At 41.0% G+C, this 21,512-nt stretch overlaps 1 protein-coding gene across 3 annotated transcripts; it reads left to right on the forward strand.

Moving 5' to 3' along the window:
- The first annotated feature begins 4,270 nt into the window (after positions 1-4,270).
- Positions 4,271-11,692, forward strand: LOC124008580 (putative ferric-chelate reductase 1). Of its 3 annotated transcripts, none has more exons than XM_046319975.1 (7): positions 4,271-4,439; positions 5,416-5,630; positions 6,309-6,500; positions 6,704-6,802; positions 7,143-7,284; positions 7,469-7,588; positions 10,116-11,692. In XM_046319975.1, the coding sequence occupies exons 2-7, from the start codon at positions 5,418-5,420 to the stop codon at positions 10,157-10,159; spliced, it is 810 nt and encodes a 269-aa protein (XP_046175931.1). In that variant the 5' UTR covers positions 4,271-4,439; positions 5,416-5,417; the 3' UTR covers positions 10,160-11,692. The 3 variants fall into 3 exon arrangements, with proteins under 3 accessions (XP_046175931.1, XP_046175929.1, XP_046175930.1); XM_046319973.1 differs by having other exon boundaries at positions 4,273-4,439; positions 7,463-7,588; XM_046319974.1 differs by having other exon boundaries at positions 4,273-4,433; positions 7,463-7,588.
- The last annotated feature ends 9,820 nt before the right edge of the window (positions 11,693-21,512 follow it).

Raw genomic sequence — 21,512 nt, forward strand, 5'->3', positions numbered from 1 at the left:
TCGTCGCCAGGCCCACTGGCTCCAGGTCATCTACAAGTTCATGCTAGGTAAAGCTCCGCCTTATCTCAGTTCACTGGTCACGATGGCAACACCCACCCGTAGCACGCGCTGCATCTGGTGTATCTCACTGATTATCCCTAAAGCCAACACCTAATTTGGCCGCCTTTCGTTCCAGTTCTCTGCTGCCTGTGACTGGAACGAATTGCAAAAATCGCTGAAGTTGGAGACTTTTATCTCCTTCACCAACTTCAAACATCTGCTATCTGAGCAGCTTACCGATTGCGGCAGCTGTACATAGTCTATCGGTAAATAGCACACCCAATTTTAACTACCTCATCCCCATACTGTTTCTGCTCTTTTGCACACCAGTATCTCTACCTGTACATTACCATCTGATCATTTATCACTCCAGTGTTAATCTGCAAAATTGTAATTATTCGCCTACCTCCTCATGCCTTTTGCACACAATGTATGTAGACTCTCTTTTTTTCTACTGTGACCTGTTAATTGTTTACTCCATGTGTAACTCTGTGTTGTCTGTTCAGACTGCTATGCTTTATCTTGGCCAGGTCGCAGTTGTAAATGAGAACTTGTTCTCAACTATCCTACCTGGTTAAATAAAGGTGAAAAAATATATATATATATTTAAACCGGACAGTAGCTTCTTCAATAGAGAAAATGTCTGCTCCACTCTGTTGGTGCATGCAAAACGCTGCTGGCACCCAGTCATCCACTGACGGGATCTGACCTTTCTCGCTCATTTTTTAGAATAAAAGCCTGAAACTATGTCTAAAGACTGTACACACCATGTGGAAGCCACAGGAAAAGGAATCTGGTTGATATCCCTTTAAATGGAGGGAAGGCATGCAATGGAAAAGGGAGCTTACAAAATAGAAGCCACTTCCTGGTTGGATTTTCCTCAGGTTTCCGCCTGCAATATCAGTTCTGTTATACTCACTGACAATATTTTGACAGTTTTGGAAACTTTTGAGTTTTTTCTATCCTAATCTGACAGTTTTATGCATATTCTAGATTCCGAAATATGCAGTTTCATGTGGGTACATTTTTCATCCAAACAGCAAAATACTGCCCCCTACACTGAACAAGTTAAAGGAAATGATTAGAATATTCCACCCTGAAATCATATAATTGTTGAAATTGATTAGAATCCTAAAATTATTATTAATGATGTGTGTAGTTTTCGTCAGTGAACTTATAATAAATGTTTTGTTTTAGTCAGAATTAGGGTAAAACAATACATCTGTACAATATGTCTTTATAGTATCTTAAACACAGACTGTCTTAGCAGAATTCGGTGCCAACCTGGCTAGTGGGAGAGATTGGGGAAAGGACGGGAGGTACTTCCCAGGGTCTCCCTATCTTGAGGGAGGACGGCGAGTGATTCTCACGGCCTCCCCTAATCTTTGTCGGCTGGGTAGCAGGACAGTGTGTGCGTAGGATACCTACTGTTGTGTGTGTATGTATGTGCGTAAGAAGCCATTATAAAATGAATGGTTTTGTACAACTAACGAGTGCTCTCGTGAATAAACCTTTTTTACTATTTTAGCTGGACCTCCGTCTATTTAATTTCAACCAGTATCTTACAAATCCTGGGTTGCAGAGTAGTTTAATTAAATTGGGTTATGAACCTTGAGAACATAATTCTCGTAACAGTCGCACTGCTTTGCTTTTTCTTGGCCAGGTCGCATTTGTAAATGAGAACTTGTTCTCAACTAGCTTACCTGGTTAAATAAAGGTGAAATAAAAAATAATTTAAAAAAGGACTCAAACACACATTTTGCCTGAAAATGTGCACATTTACTGAAAATTACTTCAATTTGAATTATTCACTTTTTGTTATATAAATATGTAATAATCCTTAGTATATACAAATATTTCATCTCAAGCTAGTTATTTATGATGTAATATTAAATATCAATAAACTGACAACTGCAACGCTGTTGATATGCAACAACTTGTTAGGGTTAGGGCCAGGTTTGGAGGTTTAAGGTCAAGGTTAATGTTAGTTATGGTTGGGGGTACAGGGACATGTTATGGTAAGGTTAGGGCCAAGGTTATGGTTACGGTTAGTGAATAGTCAGTTGAACAATTTCTTGATAGTTAGTTTATAAACAATTTGTAGCAGGATTGACCAAATAAAAATAAGATTCAATATAATTTCTTAAAGATTAGAATATGGTGTCAGAGAGTTTCATGGACGACAACATTATTATCTTGTACTTTGAACATTGAAATTAATCTGTGCTGTTCCATGCCTTTATGGAAAATCATATATTGACATTGACTAAACAAACTACAAGTCGAGAAGCTATGATTTACGTGTTGCTAAGGCAACTTAAGCTGACGTGATAGATTAACAGACTACATCCATAAAGTATAGTGATGAAGAGACTGAAGAGACACATGCAAGACAGACCTTGGAGAGAGGAAGACATTTCACTAAAACAAGAGTGACTGAAATATCCTACTATTGAGTGACAGGTGAGTGATACTTTGTACTGTAATAACTCAAAATAATTACCTTCTTTTTATTTTTCGCCTGTATGTGTATCTTCCTATTTCTAATGTCATTGGATTGTGGTTTCTTTTGAATGCACCGCTAAATGGCACTATCAATTGCCACTAGCATTGGTACATTCTCCAAAAATGTTAACCAGGAGATTTTTGACGTTGCGAAATAACCAGCTAACAAATAAAAAATCATTTGTCCAAAATGTTAATTTATAAAGTATTCCTTCATTATGTCTCTTGTTTTGGCTAGTGATCTGTTTGTATTTGCTAGTGATGACTGTAAGCCAGTGTTGGGTTCCATAGGACAGGAGCCTGTCTCCTGTTTCTGTGGTGTGAGGCAGCTTGATGTACAATACACCCTCCTTTACAGGATGCCAGTCTATCACAGGACCTTAGCCCCAATTCCTCTCCATAAAGGAATATTCCACTCAAAAACTATACTTTTGGTATTTGTTTCATTAGTCCACTGTTGATACAGTCCACAAAATGATTAGCATGTCAGCAATCAAGTTTTCAAGTTATAGAATTTTCAAAATTCATAAAGTGCCACAGTATGATGCAATTTGACATGGCAACGCAAGTCTGCATGTGTCATGCAACACATTTTAAAAGCACACAAAAAAAAGAACAAATGAAATGTTTCCTTATCGGTTCAAGAGGCCTAGTGTGGCATGATGAACCACCAGCACTGTCGTCCCTGTGGATCAAAACCAAGGAGTTTCTGTGTGTACGTGCGCATGTGTGTGTGTGTTTGTGTTTGTGTTTTTGTTTGTGTGTAAACGACTAGGCTACTGTTCAGTATGTGGGTGTGTGTACGTAACAATAGCAGATTAAAAGTCACCATGATACAATCTTGCCAGCTGAACCTGTTACAGTATGATACTGGGTTTGTGAATCGATGTCTCTGATAGCGTTGTCAAAAAGTGATATCAGACAGGCATGTTCCTCCTGATTCCCTGGCAACACTAGGGTGGGACAGTAAAATCCATGACAGTGTATGTGAACATTTAAAAAAAGATATAGTATTTCATAATATACACATAACTAGGTTCAACATATTGCACTTTATTTATCTGGCTTGTTAATGAAAATAGGACATCCATATCTTAAACTTTTGTCACCTCCAGGCAAATGTAATGTTTTCAATTTCATCCCTTGAAACAAAATGTCTTGATTCACCAAAACTGTATCTAACCCTTTGGGTAATTTGCCACAATCCAGATTGAATTCAAAAGACTGCCTGCTCTCCATCCACTGTGTGGGGCTCAACTCAGCTCAGTCCAAAAAAACAAAGCAAGAATAATGTGTTATTTGAGTTAGACAGGTGTGAATGACACGTGTTATTGGCCTGGAATGAATCATAGAATAGGTTTAAAAAATGATGAAATGTCATTTGGCATTTGGTAACTAATTTAATTATATGATATAATTATATTATATATTATATATTTAATGATATTATTCTTATTTCTTTACAAATAGTCTTGTATATAGTTTCCAAGCATATTTAACACACAAGGAAGTGAGTAGAATAAATTGGGTTCAGGAAGATGGGTCTTTAAAAAAAGTGTGACTTGACATAGCTATTGTCGGAGGGTTAGGTTTAACAACATAATTGTTTCCATTGAGTGTTGTCTCCGGTTCACCCCTCCTCCGGGAAGCCTATGTCACGCCAACCAGCATGCCATTGTGAAACCACCCCCAAAAAGAAGTAGGAGAGAGGTAGGTTTCTCAATCCTTTGTCCTTCCTCCCATTGCGAGTGCTGTTTTAAATAGTGAGTAAGCTCAGGTGGCGACATCGCCTCAAGGACACCTGTTGAGAACATCTACTTCTCAGCGCAGCATTAGCTTCTGGAACAGCTTGTTCAAAGAGAACCACAGAAATCTTCCAAGTCACAAAAGTACAGGTAACATTTCCATCTATTTGAACGATTTATTTATTTATGTTGTACGTTTCTCTGGTGGAGGGCATTTTCAAGCCTGTGATAGGGTTGTTTTTTGTGTTTTGCAGCTGGTTAGCCTCCACTATCACATCAGACATTATGAACTTTTTCTCCTTGGAATACAGACTTTTTTCATTGCTTTTGTCACATGATTTAATTTAATTACGATATGTAAAAAAGTACTTATTACATTTTAAACCCTCAGCAGGACAGGAAAACAGTCCAATTCATACACTTATCAGGAGAACATTCCTAGTAATCCCTATTGCCTCTGATCTGGCGGACTCACTAAACACAAATGCTTCATTTGTAAATGATGTCTAAGTTTTGCAGTGTGTCCCTGGCTATCTGTAAATGATGTCTAAGTGTTGCAGTGTGTCCCTGGCTATCTGTAAATGATGTCTAAGTGTTGCAGTGTGTCCCTGGCTATCTGTAAATGATGTCTAAGTGTTGCAGTGTGTCCCTGGCTATCTGTAAATGATGTCTAAGTGTTGCAGTGTGTCCCTGGCTATCTGTAAATGATGTCTAAGTGTTGCAGTGTGTCCCTGGCTATCTGTAAATGATGTCTAAGTGTTGCAGTGTGTCCCTGGCTATCTGTAAATGATGTCTAAGTGTTGCAGTGTGTCCCTGGCTATTTGTAAATTTAAAAACCAAGAAAATCGTTCCGTCTGGATTGCATAATATAAGGAATGTGAAATTATTTATAATTGTACTTCTACTTTTGATAAGTATATTTTAGCAATTCCATTTACTTTTGATACTTAAGTATATTTAAAGCCACATACTTTTAGACTTTTACTCAAGTAGTATTTTACTGTGCGTCTTTCACTTTTACTAGAGTAATTCTCTATTAATTAAGTATCTTTACTTTGACACAAGTATGACGTTTGGGTAGTTTTTCCACCCATGCTTACTACGTGGATCTCTGTTACTCTATCAGGAATGGACAATATCAGCAGACTGATGTTCGCAGTTGTCATGGCAATGGCATACATGGCGATGGGAGCCGAGGCACAGAACACCACAATGGCTCCGAACTCCAATGCTACTATGGCCAACATAACAATGGCACCCAACGTAACAATGGCACCCAACGTAACAATGGCACCCAACGTAACAATGGCACCTGTTGTCAACCCCGTCACAGCTCTCACGGTGAGTACCTAGGCTACACGTTTCACTCTGTCTCCCAGAGTCTCTGACTAGAAAAAGGAAACACACGATCTCTCTCTCCCTCTCTCCCTTTCTGCCACCCCCCCCTCTCTCTTCAAAATCAAATATTATTTTAAGTGCACTTGTAGGACAAAAAACTGCACACACTGCCATTGAAAAAGTGTGTCTGTTACGTACATTACCCTGCAGTTCACCCATAAATATAATCCATGACAGTGTGGAAAACATATATCTAGTATTTCATAAAACACACATAACTCGGTTAATTAACAAACTAGAGATAGATATAGAGAAACAGAAAGTAGATTAACTTCTTGATGCACCCATCCCGTAAGCAAGGCATGTTTTGGAGTTCTCACGTAGGATTTCTATTGGGCTTTTTTAAAGTCCCCAAAAGTGCTTTATTACAACGCAGAAAACAATGTAGAAATCATAATTTAAAGAAGTTATGTTGTGTTCTGATGTAATTAAACTAAGCTTGTGAGGTAAGTTATGTTCTTCAAGAATCAATGGGTATATATTAATAATTTAAAAGTTAAAAAACATATATAGTAATTGCAGATTTCCCCTTTTAAGTTAAAAACTGTACTGTATGTACAAATCGCAGATTGCACCTTTAATGTAAAAAAGACAGCAACTAATGATGGAACTCTTCAACAGGTAAATATCTCAATGGCGGAATGTAAAAAGTCCCAGCTCTGTGCTGCTAAGCCGCCAGACTGTGATCCGGCCGTGGCTGGGTCCTGTTTCTTCGTCTCCATCAAGAAGTCCTTGGGACAGATTTTCTCCTTCCAGCTACGAGGAGTGTCCAGTGGCTACATCGCAGTAGGCTTGTCCAAAACTTCCACACAGGTATGGAAACCTGCCTTTAGAATTAGCATAGATGTTACAATACCCAGGACAAGAGAGTTGGGGTTGGTGGGAGAAGTCATTTTAACTTGAGGAAATTCAGTATTTACATTTGATTAATGAATTGGGAAAAAATAGCCTAAATTAATACGGTTAAAATTACGATTTATTTTTATTGATTCAAATTCATCATCTCTCATCTACAGGGTCAGAATGACACTACTTATGTGTGCGCAAACAGCAACAGAAAAGTAAAGTTCTTCACAGCTCTCCTCGACAAAGGAGTTCTGACCGTCAACAACAAGGTGAGTTGGACCAATCAGAACACAGTGTTTCATTTTGGACTTCCTGGAACAGATTTTAGTTTGACGGATTGATTTCAGGCAAATTCCGGAAGTGAACTGATATGTAATCAATGAGTTTTATGAATTGAGCAAGATACTGATAGAGGATTCATGATTTAGAGTTACATACTTTTGTGGTCATTGAAGTTGAATTTGATCCCAATTCTGACTCTTATTCCCTGCATATACACCTGGGTGCCATTTGGGACAGTGCCTGGGAGAGCAACCTGACTAATACTACACTGTAGGCCTACTGACATTTGACTAATGGTAATTGTGGTAAAACCGTTGTGTTGGGTAGCTGCCTGTGGAGTCTGTGAAGGGCTCAGTCAACGGTCAGACCATTCAATGCACCTTCTCTGCTACTGTCCCCAACGCTACGGCCACCCGGACCATCGACACCAGCTACTACCTCTCCATCTCCAACGGAACTTTTAATAGTGGTGAGTCACTCATCCAAACACGCTCCTGGTGATGTTTCTCCTAGGTACAGATCTAGGATCAGCTTCAACTTCACCCTACACCTCCAAACACCCTGTGGACCCTGCATCTCTTCTTTCTGGTTTGTCTCTAACTCGCTCTCTCTTTCTCTCTCCCTCTTGTCATTTTCTCCTCCCTCAGTAACAGATACCCTAGGTTCTCCTCAGGCTATTCTGAACAGTGATAAAGCTGTGGACCTGGCCGACCCCAACACTACTGTGTTAAACTCTTTAAACTCTGCTCCCTCCGCCTTCTGCCTGTCTCAAGGTAATAACCACATAAGAAGCACCACAAACACTTCATAATAATAACTGATAACATGACTAAACATTCAACTATAACAAACAATTTAATTATTAAACCATTAACATTAAAAGCACTTCAAGGCATAAGCACTTTTATCATTTATAAATTGTTAACATTCATAAATAAATCATTTACAAATAATTTATAAACATGTATGACCATTTATAACGTTGTAATTCATGTAAGCTATTATAAAGTGTTACCGTAGTACCTAATCTAATATAACCCCCCCCCTCTCTCTCTACTACTTCTCTCTCTCTCTACTACTACTTCCCTCTCTACTACTTCTCTCTCTCTCTACTACTACTTCCCTCTCTACTACTACTTCTCTCTCTACTACTTCTCTCTCTCTACTACTTCTCTCTCTCTACTACTTCTCTCTTCTACTACTTCTTCTCTCTCTCTACTACTTCTCTCTCTCTACTACCACTTCTCTCTCTCTACTACTTCTCTCTCTCTACTACCACTTCTCTCTCTACTACCACTTCTCTCTCTCTACTACTTCTCTCTCTCTACTACTTCTCTCTCTCTACTACTTCTCTCTCTCTCTACTACTTCTCTCTCTCTCTACTACTTCTCTCTCTCTACTACTTCTCTCTCTCTACTACTTCTCTCTCTACTACTACTACTTCTCTCTCTCTACTACCACTTCTCTCTCTCTACTACTTCTCTCTCTCTACTACCACTTCTCTCTCTACTACCACTTCTCTCTCTCTACTACTTCTCTCTCTCTACTACTTCTCTCTCTCTACTACTTCTCTCTCTCTCTACTACTTCTCTCTCTCTCTACTACTTCTCTCTCTCTACTACTTCTCTCTCTCTACTACTTCTCTCTCTACTACTACTTCTTCTCTCTCTCTACTACCACTTCTTCTCTCTCTCTACTACCACTTCTCTCTCTCTACTACCACTTCTCTCTCTCTACTACCACTTCTCTCTCTCTACTACTTCTCTCTCTCTACTACTTCTCTCTTCTACTACTTCTCTCTTCTACTACTTCTCTCTTCTACTACTTCTCTCTCTCTACTACTTCTCGCTCTCTCTACTACTTCTCGCTCTCTACTACTTCTCTCTCTCTCTACTACTTCTCTCTCTACTACCACTTCTCTCTCTCTACTTCTTCTCTCTCTCTACTTCTTCTCTCTCTCTACTTCTTCTCTCTCTCTACTTCTTCTCTCTCTCTACCACTTCTCTCTCTCTACTACTTCTCTCTCTCTACTACTTCTCTCTCTCTACTACTCTCTCTCTCTACTACTCTCTCTCTCTCTCTACTACTTCTCTCTACCACTACTTCTCTCTCTTTCTACTACTACTTCCCTCTCTACTTCTTCTCTCTCTCTCTCTACTTCTTCTCTCTCTCTACTACTTCTCTCTCTCTATTACTTCTCTCTCTCTATTACTTCTCTCTCTCTACTACTTCTCTCTACCACTACTTCTCTCTCTCTACTACTTCTCTCTCTCTCTACTACTTCTCTCTCTCTCTACTACTTATCTCTCTCTCTCTACTACTTCTCTCTCTCTCTCTACTACTTCTCTCTCTACTACTTCTCTCTCTCTACTACTTCTCTCTCTACTACTTCTCTCTCTCTCTACTACTTCTCTCTCTCTACTACTTCTCTCTCTCTACTTCTTCTCTCTCTCTACTTCTTCTCTCTCTCTACTTCTTCTCTCTCTCTCTCTACTTCTTCTCTCTCTCTCTCTACTTCTTCTCTCTCTCTACTACTTCTCCCTCTCTCTACTACTACTTCTCTCTCTCTACTACTACTTCTCTCTCTCTACTACTTCTCGCTCTCCACTACTCTCTCTCTACTACTTCTCTCTACCACTACTTCTCTCTCTCTCTCTCTACTACTTCTCTCTCTCTCTACTACTTATCTCTCTCTCTCTCTACTACTTCTCTCTCTCAACTACTTCTCTCTCTCAACTACTACTTCTCTCTCTACTTCTTCTCTCTCTCTACTACTTCGCTTTCTCTCTACTACTTCTCTCTCTCTACTACTTCTCTCTCTCTACTACTTCTCTCTCTCAACTACTACTTCTCTCTCTCTACTTCTTCTCTCTCTCTACTACTTCTCTTTCTCTCTACTACTTCTCTCTCTCTACTACTTCTCCCTCTCTACTACTTCTCCCTCTCTCTACTACTACTTCTCTCTCTCTACTACTACTTCTCTCTCTCTACTACTCTCTCTCTCTACTACTTCTCTCTCTACTACTTCTCTCTACCACTACTTCTCTCTCTCGCTCTACTACTTATCTCGCTCTACTACTTCTCTCTCTCTACTACTTCTCTCTCTCAACTACTACTTCTCTCTCTCTACTACCACTTCTCTCTCTCTCTGCTACTTCTCTCTACTACTTCTCTCTCTACTACCACTTCTCTCTCTCTACTACTTCTCTCTCTCTACTACTTCTCTCTCTCTACTACTTCTCTCTCTCTACTACTTCTCTCTCTGTCTCTACTACTTTTCTCTTTGTTTTTCCTCCATAGCTCTTCTGATCCTGATAGGTGTACTAGGTATGATGATGCTGTAATGCAGGTCTGAAGGAGAAGCACCATGCAGTCAGGAATCCTGTCTCCTTCTCTTTACTCAACTTGGCCAGGCTGCGTCCCTAAATGACACCCTCTCCTTAAATAGAGGTCTATTTTCACTATGTAGGGAATAGGGTGCCATTTTGGAGTTACTCTGGTACCTGAACAAAGGACTATGTCAGATCTGAAGTTATATGCTTAAATATCCAATCATGTTTTTCCACATACTTAATGAAACCCCTTCTAGTTGAGGGTAGTAAGACATTAACCAACAGAATGGACCCAGTGATACCAGTGATACAAGGCCAAGTTCTAACATATTGTGTTGATAGACAATGGTGATACAAGGCCAAGTACTAACATATTGTGTTGATAGACAATGGTGATACAAGGCCAAGTACTAACATATTGTGTTGATAGACAATGGTGATACAAGGCCAAGCACTAACATATTGTGTTGATAGACAATGGTGATACAAGGCCAAGTACTAACATATTGTGTTGATAGACAATGGTGATACAAGGCCAAGTACTAACATATTGTGTTGATAGACAATGGTGATACAAGGCCAAGTACTAACATATTGTGTTGATAGACAATGGTGATACAAGGCCAAGTACTAACATATTGTGTTGATAGACAATGGTGATACAAGGCCAAGTACTAACATATTGTGTTGATAGACAATGGTGATACAAGGCCAAGTACTAACATATTGTGTTGATAGACAATGGTGATACAAGGCCAAGTACTAACATATTGTGTTGATAGACAATGGTGATACAAGGCCAAGTACTAACATATTGTGTTGATAGACAATGGTGATACAAGGCCAAGTACTAACATATTGTGTTGATAGACAATGGTGATACAAGGCCAAGCACTAACATATTGTGTTGATAGACAATGGATTAGAAATATATATAAAAACATTCAACCTCATATTCATCATCTCCACAATCAGTCCAACATCACCACTTACCTTCTATTTGAAAACAACACATCCTCCATATTTGTATACCACCATGTCATCCCCTTTATGTAACACATGTATTTGTGCAAATGTTTATGCTATCTTATCTCACGTTATGAAGGAAGAAGACGTCAATTCCACTTTGGTTCAACATCATTTCATTTAATTGAAATGACGTGGGAACGTTGATTCAACCAGTGTGTGCCCAGTGGGCCATAGATGAAGTCACAAGGGCTACGTTTAGACAGGCAGACTATTTCTGATCTCTTTTTATCTAATCTTTTTTCAGAGCTTATCTGATTGGTCAAAAGACAAATGAGTGGAAAATAACCACAGAATTGTGCTGCCTGTCTAAACGCAGCAAAGGTGGCAGAAATGGGAATTTGTGGGTTAATACTGTGTTGTATATACTGTGTGTGTGAAGGCGTGCATAATGATGAAGCCACTGGATGGTGAACCTTCCTGATTACATTTTTAAAGTATATACAATCATGGAAATATTTTATCAGACCATTTTTAAAATAAAAACTGTTATTTACAATAAATGTATGTTTGACTATCTTTCATGGGTATATATATTTATTATTTATTGACGCAAAAATGAGAACATTTAACATACTGTAATATAGACTCAATACCTGACACAGGCTCAGCTAGGGCAACAGGTAGCCTAGTGGTTAAGAGTGTTTGGATGGTAACTGAAAAGTTGCTGGTTCTATTCCCTGAGCCGACTATAGCGTCTTGCTTTTGTGTGGTTTAGGCTCGGACTATTACAGTAGATGTGAGCAGAGCATGTTGAGTATCTGATACATACCTCTTAGGTCTCAGGATGGGGCTTGGGCCGGTGTATTAGAGGGGGGTTGGGTCTGTTGCCCTGCTCACGGCCTGGGTATATGTGCAGCTGTCTTATTATTATTATTATATTATGTTGAGATCTTTGCTGCAGGGACGGGGAGCATGGGGGCATAGGTCTGATCTGGGGGGGCCTATATAAGGTGTGGCCAGGGTTTGTTTGGGTGGGTCTCAGCTCTCTCTCTCACTCTTTCACTTTCTCTCGCTCTTTATCTTTCTCCCTCTCTCTCCTTCTCCTCCTTGGTGTACAGCCTCCAGCTTGTCTCAGTTTTGTCCCTAATGGCACCCTATTCCCTACTTAGTGCACTCCTTTTGACCAGGGCCCTATATAGGGAGCCATTTGGGCCTGGTCTCAGTGTCCCACCTATTCCTGTACTAACCCTAGCCAGCCTCAGACCTCACCACACGTCACTGAGGGATACAGGACGTGAGATAATGATATGATTGGTTTGTATAGTCGCATTACCCCACTGTTTCCCAAACTCTGTCCTCCGGACTCCAAGGGGTGCACATTTTGGTTTTTGCCAAGACTAGTTGATCAGTTAACTCAGCTGTGTAGTGCTAGTGCAGAAACCAAAAGGTGCACCCAGGCAGACCCCTTGGGAAACCCTGCATTATCCTTTCTCTTCTGCTCCAAAAACATGGATAGACAGAGTGGTTTCTGAGGCAAAAATAAAACACAACATAGCTACATATAAAACTTCTTCGGGATAGGGTCCTTCTTTCTCACTTTCCGCCTGAACGATGTGCCCAAAGTAAACTGTCTGTTGCTCAGGCCCTGAAGCCAGGATATACATATAATTGGTACCATTGGAAAGCAAACACTTTGATGGTTGTAGAAATGTTAAAATAATGTAGGAGACTGTAACACAATACATATGGTAGGAGAAAATCCAAAGAAAAACCAAACTGATTAAATTTGTTTTGAGAGCCTATGCTCTTACAATGGAAAGTATAGGGGCGTTTTGAATTTTAGCTCCCAGGATGCAATTCTTATGACTTCCACAGGGTTTCAGCATTCTATGTTCAAGGTTTCAGGCTTGTAGATTCCAAAACAAGTAAGACATAGAGTTTCAGTAGGGGACACACTCTTGGAAATTCGTGTTTGGGCACAAGATGAAGACAAGACAATATTATAGTTTGATTACATTTTAGGGTATCTGAGGAGTCAATAGAAACGTGCATGTCTCTGCATGTTGAACGAATAGATTACTCAAATCGATGGAGCAAACTAAACAGACTTTTTGGGATATAAAGAAGGATTTTATCTAACAAAATGACATTACATGTTATTGCTGGGATCCTTTGGATGACAAATAAGAGTAAGATTTTCAAAAAGTAAGTGAATATTTTATTGCTATTTGTGAATTTATGAAACCTGTGCAGGTGGAAAAATATTTTGATGTAGGGCGCCGTCCTCACACAATCGCATGGCATGCTTTCGCTGTAATGGCTACTGTAAATCAGACAGTGCAGTTGGATTAACACTAATTTAAGCTTTCAACGATATAAGACCAATATAAGATATAAGAAGTATGTACCTAAATGTATAATATCCAGAATTTTTATGATTCTTTTTTGAATTGCACGCTCTCCAGTTTCACCGGAAGAGCATCCATCATTTCATTTAATTCAACAAAAGGACATGTGATTCTTACAGATAATTCATTTCTATAAACCAGATTAGGTAACTATTAACTATGTATCAATAAAGAGGCTCTGCTTTTCTACATTTAAGGAAAACCTATTTTGTTTTCCATTGTCCTTTTTAGGGCACTTTCAAAAGCAAATGGATTGTCCATGGCAAAGTACGTTTCATATTGTGATGTCATCATCCAAAGTCCTGCCTCCACTGACAACACCAACAGCAACAATGATGAGTGGCAATTTGTTGTTTCCGCTGTCAATCAAATTGGGGTTGAACGAGGTAGCACTCTCAGTGAACTGGTTTCACATAAACAAATAAATAGGTGACCTGCCCGTTACATAAAAAATCTCCTCATCGTAATCCACAAACACCCCTCACACTCACTTCCTCTCCTCAAACATATTGTCCAATAGCCCTCCACTGGGCTCGGTGTGGCAAGGCTCTTCCTGTTGATGGACTCCCTGGCCATGCCCAGCTCCCAAGCCGTCCCATCTCCGACCTGGACCAATTGAAAAGTATAATTCACATACCTATAATCTAGTAGTTGCATTTCCAATACCTATAGATAAGGTGCCTATAGACTTGCCTATACCAACAGTATCACCAGGTGCATTGAGAAACTGTATACTGATTCTGTTATATTTGTTCTGTATGGCCATTTTTCTAGGTAGTCACCATCATAGAAGCAATAGCTGGAAAATTAAGGAGATAAAAACGATTCATTGAAAGGATTTGAATCAAGGCCAAAGAAAACTTTGAACAATATATTGCTATATCTTTTCATGCTCTGCCAGGTAAGGAAAGGAGTGCCAAATGGCAATTCTGGTAAATGGTCCATCTTTAGCTCTGTCAGATTTTTTATTTAGTTTTCTCGCAAAATGAACATTAGGAATAGGAATAAAATGGGTTGTGTATTAGAAATGCACAGGTAGATTACCTGCTCCAGTTCATCCCTGCATCTCAGCCAATACAGTACTGATCGGGTAATCCAATAGTGTGTTTCAACCATCTTGGTGACTCACCTTTGATGGTGTCTCCTGGAGATAGAAGAACACAGAGAAAACTCACCATCTCTCTGTATAGCAGGTCTATATTGTGTGTGAAGGAGAGTGACACATATAAAGGTTGGGGGAAACCCATCTCCAACATGACATCTTAAACCTTAGTTCAGACCTTACTGAGGACAACGATTTGTAAGTTTTAAAAACATAGGCATGTGAAGCATTGAGTAGTGAAAGTAAATCATAAAATAACTAACCATGGCTTACCGGGTTGATTTCACTTTTCAAAGCTTGGCAGTCCCACATCATCGCCTACACACACACACACACACACACACACACACACACACACACACACACACACACACACACACACACACACACACACACACACACACACACACACACACACACACACACACACACACACACACACACACACACACACACACACACACACACACACACACACACTTGTTTGACATGTTTCTGATTGCATCTTAGCCATGACAAGACAATAAATAATCAAGTTAAACTGTTACAGTAGATTGACTTCAGAAACTTCAATTTTAAACTGTTGCATTAGGATGTTGTTTGTCTAACATAAGTTTAATTCAGTTGTTTTAAGACTTATAGGTAATATCGGGGGGCTAAAGTAAAGTATTGTACATGGAACACAAGTCATGAATTTTGAAGCATTAAAAGACCCCACATCTCTTTGGCTATGTAGCTATTTGTTTACATTGGACATGCCTTACGCAGGAAGAATTCCAGTCTGACTCTGAATCAAGTCTGGGTGGTTTTACATTCCTAACCTCAACCATTAGTGGGGTAGAAGTAAAACTGGCATTTACATTTTAGTCCAGAGTGACTTATCCAGAGTGACTTACAGGCGTAATTACAGGCATAATTAGGGTTAGGTGCCTTGCTCAAGTGCACATTGACAGATTTTTCACCTAGTTGGCTTGGGGTTTTGAACCAGTGTCCTTTCGGTTACTGGCCCAATACTCTTAAACACTAGGGTACCTGCCACCCAAGATCAGCAACTAGGTTCAACTTCAACATGCACCCCATTTACTGATTCTGTTGGAGTGTGTAGAATACGCTTAAACATTACTGTGTTTTAAGGACTCAAAATAAACTTTTACCTGAAAATGTGCCCATTTATTGAAATGATTAACTTTTTGTTCAGTAAATAAATATGTGATAATCGTTCATTTATAATTTTAGACAGACAGACAGACAGACAGACAGACAGACAGACAGACAGACAGACAGACAGACAGACAGACAGACAGACAGACAGACAGACAGACAGACAGACAGACAGACAGACAGACAGACAGACAGACAGACAGACAGACAGACAGACAGACAGACAGACAGACAGACAGACAGACAGACAGTACCAGTCAAAAGTTTAGACACACCTACTCATTCAAGACTTTCTTTTGTCACGATCGTTGGAAGAAATGGACCAAGGCGCAGCATGAATGAAATGAAACTCGCAAAACCAATAAAGAGTAACGAAACATGAAGCAAATGCAGTGCTCACAGGCACAACACAAAACAAGACCCCACAAAGCACAATGGGGAAACGGCTGCCTAAATATGATCCCCAATCAGAGACAATGATAAACAGCTGCCTCTGATTGGGAACCATATCAGGCCAACATAGAAAATATGAACCTAGTTAGGGTGCTATATTCAATATCAATACACTAACAACTGCAACTCTGCTGATAGGCAACAACTTGGTTTGGGGTTAAAGTTAGAATTATGGTTAGGGCCAGGGATAGGATATGGGTGAGGCCTCGGGTTAAGGTTAAATCAAATCAAAATGTTATTTGTCACATACACATGGTTAGCAGATGTTAATGCGAGCGTAGCGAAATGCTTGTGCTTCTAGTTCAGTAATAACCAACGAGTAATCTAACCTAACAATTCCACAACTACTACCTTATACACACAAGTGTAAAGGGATAAAGAATATGTACATAAAGATATATGAATGAGTGATGGTACAGAACGGCATAGGCAAGATGCAGTAGATGGTATTGAGTACAGTATATACATATGAGATGAGTAATGTAGGGTATGTAAACTAAGTGGCATAGTTTAAAGTGGCTAGTGACTCATGTATTACATAAAGATGCAGTAGATGATGTAGAGTACAGTATATACATATACATATGAGATGAGTAATGTAGGGTATGTAAACAATATATTAAGTAGCATTGTTTAAAGTGGCCGGATTTCTTCAGCCTCCTGAGGTTGAAGAGGCGCTGCTGCGCCTTCTTCACGATGCTGTCTGTGTGGGTGGACCAATTCAGTTTGTCCGTGATGTGTACGCCGAGGAACTTAAAACTTACTACCCTCTCCACTACTGTCCCATCGATATGGATAGGGGGGTGCTCCCTCTGCTGTTTTCTGAAGTCCACAATTATCTCCTTTGTTTTGTTGACGTTGAGTGTGAGGTTATTTTCCTGACACCACACTCCGAGGGCCCTCACCTCCTCCCTGTAGGCCGTCTCGTTGGTAATCAAGCCTACCACTGTAGTGTCGTTCGCAAACTTGATGATTGAGTTGGAGGCGTGCATAGCCACGCAGTTGTGGGTGAACAGGGAGTACAGGAGAGGGCTCAGAAGGCACCCTTGTGGGGCCCCAGTGTTGAAGATCAGCGGGGTGGAGATGTTGTTACCTACACTCACCACCTGGGGGGCGGTCCATCAGGAAGTCCGGTACCCAGTTGCACAGGGCAGGGTCGAGACCCAGGGTCTCGAGCTTGATGATGAGTTTGGAGGGTACTTGGATATCTTGATGGTTAGTGGAATTTCTTGATGGTTAGTTTCATTACAGAATATTTATTATGATTAATGACATTTCAGTCAACTGAAAGCAGATATATACAGTGCCTTGCGAAAGTATTCAGCCCCCTTGAACTTTGCAACCTTTTGGCACATTTCAGGCTTCAAACATAAGGATATAAAACTGTATTTTTTTGTGATGAATCAACAACAAGTGGGACACAATCATGAAGTGGAACGACATTTATTGGATATTTCAAACTTCTTTAACAAATCAAAAACTGAAAAATTGGGCGTGCAAAATTATTCAGCCCCTTTACTTTCAGTGCAGCAAACTCTCTCCAGAAGTTCAGTGAGGATCTCTGAATGATCCAATGTTGACCTAAATGACTAATGATGATAAATACAATCCACCTGTGTGGTAATCAAGTCTCCGTATAAATGCACCTGCACTGTGATAGTCTCAGAGGTCCGTTAAAAGCGCAGAGAGCATCATGAAGAACAAGGTCCGAGATACTGTTGTGAAGAAGTTTAAAGCCGGATTTGGATACAAAAAGATTTCCCAAGCTTTAAACATCCCAAGGAGCACTGTGCAAGCGATAATATTGAAATGGAAGGAGTATCAGACCACTGCAAATCTACCAAGACCTGGCCGTCCCTCTAAACTTTCAGCTCATACAAGGAGAAGACTGATCAGAGATGCAGCCAAGAGGCCCATGATCACTCTGGATGAACTGCAGAGATCTACAGCTGAGGTGGGAGACTCTGTCCATAGGACAACAATCAGTTGTATATTGCACAAATCTGGCCTTTATGGAAGAGTGGCAAGAAGAAAGCCATTTCTTAAAGATATCCATAAAAAGTGTTGTTTAAAGTTTGCCAAAAGCCACCTGGGAGACCCACTGTCAGGATTTGGCCAGGGTTGTTCCGGTTTTTGGTCACTAGATGCCCCCATTGTCCCTTTTGACCTTTTGTTTTCCCTTGATCTCCATTATTATTTGCACCTGTGCCTCGTTTACCCTGATTGTATTTAAACCCTTTGTTTTACTCAGTTCTTTGCTCTGTGTTTGTATGTTAGCACCCAGCCCTAGTACTCTGTGAGCTCTTGTTGATCCCGGTGGACTCTCTTGTGGAGTTCTGTTTTTTGTTCTTGTTTGTTTGTTTTTGAGTATCTTTTGAGGCTTTTTGTGCTGTGCCTTCCACCTTGTGGATTTGCCTTTTTGTCTTGGAGGATTGCCTTTGTTCTTGTGGAATTCCTTTTGAGGTTGTGGAGTTACATGTTTTCCTGAAGAACTTCACTTTTTACTTTATTAAATACACCGTCTCAAGTACTGCTGTGTCTGCCTCATCTTCTGGGTTCTGCTGACTATTCGTGGCTCAGTTGGTTTAGTGACTGTTTCTCACTCCGGAGACCCGGATTCGTAACCGGGTCCTGACACACACCAAACATGTGGAAGAAGGTGCTCTGGTCAGATTAAACCAAAATTGAACTTTTTGGCAACAATGCAAAACGTTATGTTTGGCGTAAAAGCAACACAGCTCATCAACCTGAACACAACATCCCCACTGTCAAACATGGTGGTGGCAGCATCATGGTTTGGGCCTGCTTTTCTTCAGCAGGGACAGGGAAGATGGTTAAAATTGATGGGAAGATGGATGGAGCCAAATACAGGACCATTCTGGAAGAAAACCTGATGGAGTCTGCAAAAGACCTGAGACTGGGACGGAGATTTGTCTTCCAACAAGACAATGATCCAAAACATAAAGCAACATCTACAATGGAATGATTCAAAAATAAACATATCCAGGTGTTAGAATGGCCAAGTCAAAGTCCAGACCTGAATCCAATCGAGAATCTGTGGAAAGAACTGAAAACTGCTGTTCACAAATGCTCTCCATCCAACCTCACTGAGCTCGAGCTGTTTTGCAAGGAGGAATGGGAAAGAATGTCAGTCTCTCGATGTGCAAAACTGATAGAGACATACTCCAAGCGACTTACAGCTGTAATCGCAGCAAAAGGTGGCGCTACAAAGTATTAACTTAAGGGGGCTGAATAATTTTGCCCCGGTGTTGAGGATCAGCGGGGTGGAGATGTTGTTGCCTACCCTCACCACCTGGGGGCGGCCCGTCAGGAAGTCCAGTACCCAGTTGCACAGAGTGGGGTTGAGACCCAGGGTCTCGAGCTTGATGACGAGATTGGAGGGCACTATGGTGTTAAATGCCGAGCTGTAGTCGATGAACAGCATTCTCACATAGGTATTCCTCTTGTCCAGATGGGTTAGGGCAGTGTGCAGTGTGGTTGAGATTACATCGTCTGTGGACCTATTTGGGGGGTAAGCAAATTGGAGTGGGTCTAGGGTGTCGGGTAGGGTGTCGGTGATATGGTCCTTGACTAGTCTCTCAAAGCACTTCATGATGACGGAAGTGAGTGCTACGGGGCGGTAGTCGTTTAGCTCAGTTACCTTAGCTGTCTTGGGAACAGGAACAAGGTGGCCCTCTTGAAGCATGTGGGAACAACAGACTGGGATAGGGATTGATTGAATATGTCCGTAAACACACCAGCCAGCTGGTCTGCGCATGCTCTGAGGGCGTGGCTGGGGATGCCGTCTGGGCCTGCAGCCTTGCGAGGGTTGACACGTTTAAATGTTTTCCTCACGTCGGCTGCAGTGAAGGAGAGTCCACATGTTTTAGTTGCGGGCAGTGTCAGTGGCACTGTATTGTCCTCAAAGCGGGCAAAAAAGTTATTTAGTCTGCCTGGGAGCAAGACATCCTGGTCCGTGACGGTGCTGGTTCCCTTTTTGTAATCCGTGATTGACTATAGACCCTGCCACATACCTCTTGTGTCTGAGCCGTTGAATTGAGATTCTACTTTGTCTCTATACTGACGCTTAGCTTGTTTGATTGCCTTGCGGAAGGAATAGTTACACTGTTTGTATTCGGTCATGTTTCCAGTCACCGTGCCCTGATTAAAAGCAGTGGTTCGTGCTTTCAGTTTCACGCGAATGCTGCCATCAATCCAAGGTTTCTGGTTTGGGAATGTTCTAATCGTTGCTATGGGAACGACATCTTCCACGCACGTTCTAATGAACTCGCACACCGAATCAGCGTATTCGTCAATGTTGTCGTCTGACGCAATACGGAACATATCCCAGTCCACGTGATGGAAGCAGTCTTGGAGTGTGGAATCAGATTGGTCGGACCAGCATTGAACAGACCTCAGCGCGGGAGCTTCTTGTTTTAGTTTCTGTCTGTAGGCAGGGATCAACAAAATGGAGTCGTGGTCAGCTTTTCCGAAAGGAGGGCGGGGCAGGGCCTTATATGCATCGCGGAAGTTGGAATAGCAATGATCCAAGGTTTTTCCCACCCTGGTTGCGCAATCGATATGCTGATAAAATTTAGGGAGCCTTTAGGGAGTCTTGTTTTCAGATTAGCTTTGTTAAAAACCCCAGCTACAACGAATGCAGCCTCCGGATATATGGATTCCAGTTTGCAAAGAGTTAAATGAAGTTTGTTCAGAGCCATCGATGTGTCTGCTTGGGGGGGAATATATACGGCTGTGATTATAATCGAAGAGAATTCCCTTGGTAGATAATGCGGTCTACATTTGGTTGTGAGGAATTCTAAATCAGGTGAACAGAAGGACTAGAGTTCCTGTATGTTGTTTTGGCCACACCACGTCACGTTAACCATAAAGCATACGCCCACGCCTCTCTTCTTACCAGATAGATGTTTGTTTCTGTCGGCGCGATGCGTGGCGAAACCAGCTGGCTGCACCGTCTCCGATAGCGTCTCTCCAGTGAGCCATGTTTCTGTGAAGCAAAGAACGTTACAGTCTCTGATGTCCCTATGGAATGCTACCCTTGCTCGGATTTCATCAACCTTGTTGTCAAGAGACTGGACATTGGTGAGGAGAATGCAAGGGAGTGGTGCATGATGTGCCCGTCTCCGGAGTCTGACCAGAAGACCGCTTCGTTTTCCCCTTTTTCGAAGTAGTTTTTTGGGGTCGCCGGCTGGGATCCATTCCGTTGTCCTGGGTGAAAGGCAGAACACAGGGTCCGCTTCGCGAAAGTCAT

This window comes from Oncorhynchus gorbuscha, linkage group LG21 (assembly GCF_021184085.1).
Source record: "Oncorhynchus gorbuscha isolate QuinsamMale2020 ecotype Even-year linkage group LG21, OgorEven_v1.0, whole genome shotgun sequence".
In the NCBI taxonomy this organism is placed as follows: Eukaryota; Metazoa; Chordata; class Actinopteri; order Salmoniformes; family Salmonidae; genus Oncorhynchus; species Oncorhynchus gorbuscha.

Coding starts and splice junctions, on each gene's coding strand:
- LOC124008580 (XM_046319973.1), top strand. CDS start 5,418: ATGGACAATATCAGCAGACTGATGTTCGCAGTTGTCATGGCAATGGCA. Junction 6,501..6,703: donor TGTCCAAAACTTCCACACAG/GTATGGAAACCT, acceptor TCTCATCTACAG/GGTCAGAATGACACTACTTA. Junction 6,803..7,142: donor TTCTGACCGTCAACAACAAG/GTGAGTTGGACC, acceptor TGTGTTGGGTAG/CTGCCTGTGGAGTCTGTGAA.